We start from the raw sequence: 9,331 nt of genomic DNA on the forward strand, positions 1-9,331 counted from the left end.
GCTGAGGCTGCTGGAGGCCGGCAGGCGTTTCGCCGTTGATTTAGATTAGTTCAGGTCGAAAATTCTTGCAGCGAGGGAAACGTCATCCCGAGGCCTTGCCAGGATGCTCGGGCTGAAGGGCAATGGAGAGGCCACACAAACGCACCCCGTAAGGCTTTCCAAAAGCGTGTTTTGCGGTAACCCGGCCTCGCAGCCCGCGGGGCCTGCTGCGACCAGGACTTCCCCGCAGCCACATCTGCCGGCTGAAGGATTTGCCTACTTCCACCCGCTACGGAGAAGCACAGATTCAGTTTGCCATGTGTTTGCACGTGAAAAACTAAACTTTTAACCTGCAGCCGGGCTGGGGTGAGGGTAAAAGCCTGTGAACTAAAGGCGTATTTTTTAAAGCGAAAAAGAAAACATGAGCGCTTGTCCATCAGCATACACCAAAGCTCCCAGGGTGAAAGGTGAGATAAATATTTCTTTAGTAAGAATTTCTTTTTAGAAAATAAGATAATACTCCTCCTTCCACAGAATTGGTTCTTGCTTTCAGTTTAATAGCGAAGCTTAAGGACTATTTGGGGCATTTTGAAAATGAACATAGTACTTCAAGTGCCGACACCCCGGTTTTTACCGTGTTTCTTCAAACTGCCAGCACCACACAATGAGATTTTGCCAAAACTCTGCATCTGTCAAAAAGTGAGTGAGAATTATGAACTACAAGAGTATGAACCATACATACACACACACACACACACTCTGGAAAAAAGGAAAACGCTGTACCAGCATATAAATAAAGACGGGTGTCGGCTTTATTACAGAAATGGGATTTTTGTCTTTGTTTTTGCTAGGGGACACTTCTCCAACTGTCCTTTCTCACAGCACATTTTCTTGCTTGGGAATTTTTTTTCTTTCAGAGTCCTATTTGCATAAGCATTAATGTTGAGGACATAAAAGTCTAAAGAGATAAAACACGAGGTTTGCACATAGAGAGAAAATATTTAATTAGACCAGCTGATACAGACGAAGCAAGCAAGCTTGAAAGCAAAAGCACGTAAGGATTCCAAGCCGGTGCGGACTAGTCGGGAAAAAGCTACCCCATTCCCAATTGTCCTTCTTGGAGTTTGGACAAAGCGGCATTTTCAACTTGAAAACAATTTTCCTTCTCCTGGCCAAGGACTGCACGTGGTTCCCAGCTCTCGGCTCTGTGACATCAGAGTCTTGTGTCTCGCCCACCCCAGCCCTGGATGGTGTCGGATCTCAAAACACGGGTGACGATACTCCAAACCTTGAAAATAACAGATAGCTTTCTGGCGGCATGCCGCCATCCGAGACACTTCTGTGGATTTCCTACTGTAACACAAATCAAAAGGCTTGTGCAGAATTGCATTTTTTATGGTGACTCAGTAATCTATTAACGGAACACAAATGAACTCCCAAGAATTATAGTCAGTCAGGCTTTATCATACCTAATTCACAACAAATGTACTATCCCAGTGCTTATGTATTGCAGAGAAGGCACATTTCTTAACGATGCCTGCCAGTTCTGTTGCAAAACTGTTTTCAGTGGCTTACATTTTCCTGATTTTTAATGCCAAATGTCTCGTTTTCAGGAAAAAATCTAGTAAAAAAAATACATTGTTTTGAATCTTCAAAAATCTTGGATGCATTAGAAAAGCTCTCTTTGTTAGGGAGGGAGCTGAAATTTAGCAAAGAGGAGGATTTGCAAAACATGAGTCTTTTGTTGCACCCGTGAATAAACACCAAAACTCGGTGGTCATCTGTGCATCTTACATTTCAGCCGCTGAACTTCTCCCCTCCCCAGATTTCAGTCACGCTGGGCAAGCTCCTTCACGGCAACAGAAGGAGCGAAAGAGGACACGGACTGGGACACAGAGGCCGTGCCAGGCCCTTCACAAAGACCAAGGTTTCCACTCCTGTATGATCCTGACACATCCTCACAGCTACGGCATTCTGTGTCTTCAATAGCGCAAAGATGAGGTAGAAGAAAATACGGCCAGTGTTCAAGCCAGGAGCGCAGGCTGAGGTCGCACAGGCAACTTTAACCTACACCTGCATTTGGGATGTGCGACTTTGTGATCTTTGTTTTCTCGACATGGCTGCAGTTGAATATTTTTATTTAAAAATAAGGCCGCTTGGAGCAGCAAACACACATTTTAGTATTACACATATCTCAAAGGCCTACTCTAATCAAACTTGCACTAATTGTTACTGTGATATTTTTTCACTAATTAGAACAAGCTTTTGTGGTATGAAAAAAACAACATGAAAGCCAAGAAGATTTATCTGCCTCAGATCATTTAAACAACACTTAAGAATTCCACAACATTTTTCAGCTTCAAAGTAGTTAAAGGTTGTTAACTAATGATTCCTTCCAGCAAGCCCGCAAGATAAGCAGATATTTTTACTGCGTTTTCACCAATGGGGAAAAAGGAGACATTGCCATCCCTAGGCCATGCAGGGAACCTGGGCGAGAGCCAGCTCCAGAACGCGGTAGCTTTTGGGCTGCCAATTCTGTATGGTCAGGCCACACCTCTCTCTCAAATGTTAAACAATAAACACAGAGCCACAGGCAGAACCCGGATAAAAATAGCATGCAATGCAAGGCAGCGAGTCAGTTCTTTACTTTGAGGCGTTCCAGCTTTAAATGATGAACTGTCAAGAACAACCTTCGTTTGTCTTGGTCCAAAGCCACACTCTGTTGAGCCGGCATATTTAACAGGTACGATACCACTAATTCACACTGTACTATTCGTGCTACTTTAAGAGATCACACCGAGGAGGTACAAAAGCATAAAAATGCCAGTCCAGCCCCAAAGCAAGCCTTGGTGTCTCGTCATACACATAAATGAAATTATTAAAAGATACAACCATCTTAAAGACTCCTTGAAGATGGCCAGCTTGCATAGCTGACACCCCAACACTGCTAGTCTGTCAGCATGAATAAATCATAAACTGGTCCTGTCATCAGAAACTGCACCTGGCCTCGCGCACCAACTGTGTGCTGAGGGAACAGACTGCATTGCAACTTTTATTGTTCAGTTCATTACATGGCAGAGAACACAACAGCCATGGAAGCAGTCAAGCAGCTTCCAACACAGCTGAAAAGCCCGTATTCCCGTATGATAGAATTTATGACTGACTTAGTATCTAATACTTAAGATTTCATTACAACAAAGAAAATAATCCATTTTGCTCAAGGAATCACATCCAGGAACTGATTTTTAGACCAGGATGTAGCAGACTGTAGTCGAACTCTGTTCTGAACATATCCAGTCACCTCGAAAGCCAAATATTTAGAATGACCAGAATGGCCAACAAAAAAAAGGCATCAGATGTCTTTTTCAGGTAAAAGCAACTTAAAAGTCTGCAAAATAACTGTAACTGACATTTAAAACACTTCAACCCTAGATGTATTCAGGGCCTTTGGAAGTACGTGGAAGAGAAAACAGGGTGTTGGAGAGCAAGGGGAGGATGCAGACCTAGCAGTCTAGATTGCCGCTTCTGGTAGGTAGGACTGCCCGCCTTCCCCCAGAGTTATTTAAAAACTTCGGGGGGGGGGGGGGGGAGGGGTGGGGGGGGTGGTATGCAGAGCACATCTTACCAACAAAGACAAATCGGAATACTGCTAGAATACAGGGATAAATACATCTTATTCATCACAGAATAATGAATAATGACCACCATTCCATGAGAAGTTTAGTTTATGAGTACTCTCAAATTGATTTCCGTGTGCAACAGAGGAAAAAAAGTTAGCAGCTTACTATTTATATGTACATAGCTGTAACTCCTTTCCTCCCCTCTTCTCATATTTGAGTGAAAGGATAAGACAATCAAGTTACTGTAGCAGCATTTTCAAGTCATTAAAATGTCATTAATAAGTAACATTCCTCTATTTTCTGATACCTTGCAATTCATACAGGCTTTCTGCCTTAATTCAAATATACGGGACTTGCCTGTAACAAGCAATACACATCTCACGCTGAAATTCAGAAAGCAAAGTATACTGAAAGAGTGGGCTTATTTATTCAATTTAAAAAATCACACAATACAGCGGCCTCCCAACTCTCACAAATCCTCTGTGCATTTTGAAGTCTACCCAGGCAGGAACACACTCGGTCTACTGTAGCCAGATTCAATTACACTTCAGGGAGGCAAGGGACAAACACAACAAGCTGCCGGATTTTAAGTGAAATCTGTACAAGGTGTACCAAAACATTTTGGTGCCAGTTTGAGTCGCTTAACTGTGACTGAGACACCAGGAGAACAAACAGCACTTCTATTCACAAGAGAGAAGGGCTAAGGCTATTGGCCTGGTAACGCTGTCAACAGGCATCTTCAGCCAGAATTTAAAAGACACTAAAAAAAGCCCAGAGAAAAATTTGTTAGGTTTTAAAGTATTAACTTTATTAATAAATATACATCCATATGATGATGTAAATACAGATCATGAACACTACTCCATTCCCATACACATAATTGCACACGAGTAGCTCAAGTTCATGGACATAAAAACATACACAGTATCTAATCAGGCTTTTTACAGCAGAGGACGGGGTGCTGATACTAGTTATTTAACAGATTACTGTTTCCCCCAAAGTAAACCTGTGGAAAAGCAAATGATGAAAGATTAAAGTATCAGAAAGTGGTTCAAATTTCAGAATACAGATTTATCTATTTGGGAAAAAAAAAATCACAAGGAGAAAGGTCTAGTCTCTACTGAAGTCATAAAAATATTTAAGCAGTGTTAAAATATATGCATTAAAATAGAGAAGAATAAACTTCTTTTGTGGTCAGAAATGAAGTCTGAAGTTCAAAGTATTTATGATTGTTATCAACTTTTAACGGTCAACTCTAAGAATAACGTGAAACATTATTATACATGTAACAAAGAATAGCAGAGTCACAGCTAATGAAACCATTGGACAAATGACTTCACATTGCTCTGCCTTTTAAAGCTCTTCAAAAATGGGGGAGGGAGTTAAATTCTCATCTGAATTACTCTGTGTATTGTAGTTCCAAGTAATTCTTTTCACAGACACATCACTTTTCACTGACAAGGCTTGGTTTTGTCCTGACTGAACTCTTAAGATCTTTCAGACAAAATGAAAATATATTCATTCAGAACAGCGATCTTTAATGGCTCTTGATACATAGTTATTTTGACTAGTTTAAACAAAATCTGAGATATAAAGAACATTGCTTTAATGACAAAGCTAACTGCTGATTTGAAAAATACTATCTTTGATATCAAAGTTAGCCACTTCTGATGGTATCTGATTTTCTTCTGCCAAAATACGGTGCTAGCATCTTGAATATGTCCAGTGCAAGACTTTGTAGTAGCAAAATTATTTGGTTTTAAAGTTTAAGTAAATTTAATCAGAAACTGAATAGTAGTTACTGTATGTACATTAAACGGTGAACTTGTATAGCATCATTAAGGAATAACAGCAAGCTAATACATTTCATTTATGTATAAATAAGATGTTAGAAACTTGATAATTAAAAGAAATTACTAAAAAACAAACTTGACATGTAGATCTTCTGAACAGTGTTAACACACAACAGTGATCCTAGCTTATGAATAGCTGAATTATGATATATAATATAAAATAAGCAATTTACCTTACAAGTAATGTTTTCATACTATGGGGGGAAAAGGCCAGTTTTCCCATCGCGGCTAATAAAGTTTAGGCATTAACATGCTGTTTCAGTGTTTGTCATGGAAAGAAAAGTGTTGAAAAAAGCACAATGTATTCTGCAGATTATACATAGGAAAAGCAGAATTATTTGAAAATTCCATTTCTTGTTCATCTTGAATCTCTACCTTCTTTTTTCTTCCCCTCACTGCACAGCACCAGTAAACTATAGTCAGATATAAAATAAACCAGAATTAGGAAATGCCCAGCAGTGCACTTCTGGTCTCCTTGCTAAAGCTAGAGTGCCAAGCAGCCCATTAGACTCTCTGAACACTTTTCTACTTTATGCTCATCATTTCACAATTGACGACGTTAATTGTTTTTTACTGGGATTATATTCCATCTGATATAGTTAATAAACACTGTAATGAACAGAAATTGCTTAGATGATTTCATTATTTCATCAGCATACTTGAATACAAAATTCATTATACTAGCAGAACAGCAATACATCTGCATTATCTCCTGACACACAGCACAGCACCATTGAGTAGATGCACGAGTGAGAAATGGAACAGGAGCAAACAGGATAAACAGGAGGAGGTAAGAAGTGGAGTTTCTCCAAGGTACAGTGGTGACATGCAACACGTTCCTTGCCAGCGAGGTGTGACACTCCTGCAGTTACTACGTTCAGCTGAAGAGGACTGCTTTCCCAGCTGAGTTCAGAAAAGAACTTAAAGCAGACTTTTGTTGAAAAATCATCTGATTAAAAACCGCCAATACAACACAGATCCTGAGGGTGAATTAACTCACGTTAGCATTTTGCATGTGTCAGAAGTTACATCGTTCTGAGAAAGATTGCTAAATTTCAGACTTGCGAGTTTGTTGAGGAACAGAACGTGTAACTGGATTTCATAGCTTCCGCATGAAGAAACTATTTTTTAGTAGCAGTTTAGCTGCCATTAGTTCATCTATCGACTAAGGAGCCATCCAGTATAGTTGAGGTTCATTGTCTTAGTTGCCAGTGCATACACAGTTCCCCCAAAACAATTCAACACACCTATTGTAAAGTACAGCATAAAGTCCAGCTCAATATGTGTTAGGCATCACTGGAACACCTGAAGGCTTGCTGCTTTTTTCCTGATAAAAAAGGTATGAAACATGACATCTGTTTCTTAAGTGGTCATCACTGAAATCAAGAGTTCTCATCTAAATGACAGCAGGCCAGAATAGCATTTATGTAAACAAAAATTATCAGCATCATTACTCATTCAGCACAAGCTCAATTAACCCAAATTCTTCTGTTCCCACAAAAAAGCAAACTCTATATATTCTCCCCGCCCCCCCGATATTTGAAACTACAAATTTATCATAACATCATATTATACGTGAAACAACTTAAACGTAAACTTTCCTCCAGATGGTGGTGGGGGGAGCTTTAACTGCAGTAAAATAAATTTAGAACAAACAATATGCAACATTGAGGACTGATGTTTTTGAAGTCTACATTAAAGTATTTTACACACGCACTCACACACTCTCTCACATTAAAAAAAAAAAAAATTAAACACAGCCAGTTGAAAAACTGAACATTTCTTTTGGAAGGAGGGAAGGTTTTAGTTTGAGTCAAGAAAGGTATTTATAGCTAACCAACAACATTTTTTTTTCAGCTTGCATGCATAGATGAATTACTTTATATCTGGGGTCTAGCAGTGCAGTAAACTGCATCCTGTTTGCATCAGCTATACAGTTTGCTTTTATAAATCATGAAAATGGTGTCCTTTGGTAGATATATAAGCTCCCATAACTTAAATATAGTATAAGTGTCAAACAACGAAATAACTGTATTTCCAGGAATATCTGGCAAAACTAAGTCTGAAAACTTGGCAACAGTGTCTATGTAAAAAGTTTAATTTGTAAACATTATAGATTAATACTTTAAAAGCTATTAAACTGTCGCCACCTAAGCACAGATTTTAAAGGCAAAAAACAGTGTAAATAGCTATTTACAGTTTTAAGAACATACTGTTTAATAACAACCAAGTGTGTAACTAGAATGAACAGTACTTAATTTCTTATAAAATATTTCAAAGAATTATTTGTGGTTTGGTATATATACTATTAGGCATTTCAAAATTACTCAGCAGAATCCTGTAACAGCATAACTAAAAGAACAGCTATCACCTAAAGGCAAATTTGCTTGTGTTAATAAGGCGCTGTGAAGCTGTAACACGCTGTACAAATGCTCAGTTTTCTTTAATATTTTCAAAAATATTTTTGGAGCATTAGTTGAAATTGTCTTACTGCTACAACTCCAGAAACAAAAGCCACCTGAAATCAGCACTTTAAGAAAAAGGTTGAGTTTTTTTGTTTGTTTTTTAAGTATCTATTTGAGGTCTGTAGAAGCTCTTGCAGAAGTGGAAAATGCAGCTTGCTGCTTTCTTTATCAATTTTTCTTATCGAGCAAGAACTCATCTGGCTAAGTTCCTTATTGTGGGATAGGCCACATCATGAACCGACAACCAGCTAATTCTGTCCTCCTTATTTCAATTACTTAATGCATAACCACACAACTAGATTTACCAGAAATGGAACGTAAAACTAGGGACATGGACATTACTTAAGTATCGACACCAAGGCATATGCATCACTTCAGACTTGCTTATAAATTATGATTTAAAACCAACACAGACCCCTTTAAACCAGTGCCTTCTCAACATTGCTTTAAAGGTTACTGAATTGCACCCGTGGGCTATGGCATTATTTGAATAAAAACAAAATCTAGAAATTCAGACTTAGGCAAACACTACAACAAAATGCAAGAAACATGCCAAAACTCAGAGTAAAGCAGATTAGTAAGGAGTTACTAATTCCCTCCTTTCATTCATTAGGCTGTTTCATTTTGCTACTAGTTTCACCAGCAGCATGTACTCCTCTGTTATGCACCATAGGATAGGGAAAAGCTGCACTGCCACAAGTATAATTTAGATTTGCAAGCCGTGATAGAGCTTTAATGCTACCTGGAGGTCTGCCTGGGCTGACTTTGTATCCTGCTGCTTTAGTTGTACCCAAGGGTCTGCCTGGACTTGTCTTAAATCCAGCTGCTTTGGTGGTCCCCAGGGGTCGACCTGTGCTGGTTCGGTACCCTGCTGATTTTGTGGTCCCTGATGGCCTTCCGCGTTTACCAGATCGGTTGAGGTTTTTCTTTTTCTTTAGTTCGTCTTTTGTCTCTATATTCCTGCCACTTGTGGTCTGCAAGTGCGATTCGTTCAACGCATCTTGTCTCTGGCATGCAATTGGTTTGTGGCTGACTGCGTGGCTGTATTTACTTTGCTGCGTGGCATACAAGTCAAACTGATCGGCAGATCTCACATTGTCTTCGTTAAGGCAAGAACTCTTGCCGGTCCCACAGAAAGCTGTATTGCTGCTGGCAACAGGGTGCATCATTTTCTACCAAAGATAAGAGAGACAAATATGTATCAGTATGTAATAATACTGCAGTTCCACAAGTGAGAATCTTTCCAAAGCTACCTCTATTTCTTAAAATTAGTCCAAACTACTTTGTCTATTTTCAGTAAACAGTATTGATGTCAGTAAATTACTTTTTTAAACGAAAACTTTTATTAATCTTTCACTTGCGGTTTTGCATGGTAACCTTTACACATAGTTAAAAATGACAATTTAAACTATGA

The 9,331-nt window shown here is 39.1% G+C and overlaps 2 protein-coding genes across 2 annotated transcripts in view; both read right to left on the minus strand.

The window, feature by feature from the left end:
• Window positions 1–1,307, minus strand: part of TXNDC15 (thioredoxin domain containing 15) — a 5,511-nt gene extending 4,204 nt beyond the window's left edge. Inside the window, exons 1-2 of the mRNA XM_009322773.1 lie at window positions 1,268–1,307; window positions 614–668 (exon numbers count right to left, since the gene is read on the minus strand). Of these exons, the coding sequence (XP_009321048.1) occupies window positions 614–668; window positions 1,268–1,307 (95 nt within the window). The remainder of the gene's footprint in view (window positions 1–613; window positions 669–1,267) is intronic.
• A 3,078-nt stretch (window positions 1,308–4,385) lies between these two features.
• Window positions 4,386–9,087, minus strand: LOC103915780 (chromosome unknown open reading frame, human C5orf24). The gene is made up of 2 exons (XM_009322710.1): window positions 8,660–9,087; window positions 4,386–6,779 (listed from the first exon to the last, which is right to left on the minus strand). The coding sequence occupies exons 1-2, from the start codon at window positions 9,084–9,086 to the stop codon at window positions 6,739–6,741; spliced, it is 468 nt and encodes a 155-aa protein (XP_009320985.1). The 5' UTR covers window position 9,087; the 3' UTR covers window positions 4,386–6,738.
• Between the last annotated feature and the right edge of the window lie 244 nt (window positions 9,088–9,331).

Source organism: Pygoscelis adeliae, unplaced genomic scaffold (assembly GCF_000699105.1).
Source record: "Pygoscelis adeliae isolate BGI_AS28 unplaced genomic scaffold, ASM69910v1 Scaffold34, whole genome shotgun sequence".
NCBI lineage: Eukaryota > Metazoa > Chordata > Aves > Sphenisciformes > Spheniscidae > Pygoscelis > Pygoscelis adeliae.

Coding starts and splice junctions, on each gene's coding strand:
- LOC103915780 (XM_009322710.1), bottom strand. CDS start 9,086: ATGATGCACCCTGTTGCCAGCAGCAATACAGCTTTCTGTGGGACCGGC. Junction 6,780..8,659: donor CAGCCCAGGCAGACCTCCAG/GTAGCATTAAAG, acceptor CTTTTTTATCAG/GAAAAAAGCAGCAAGCCTTC.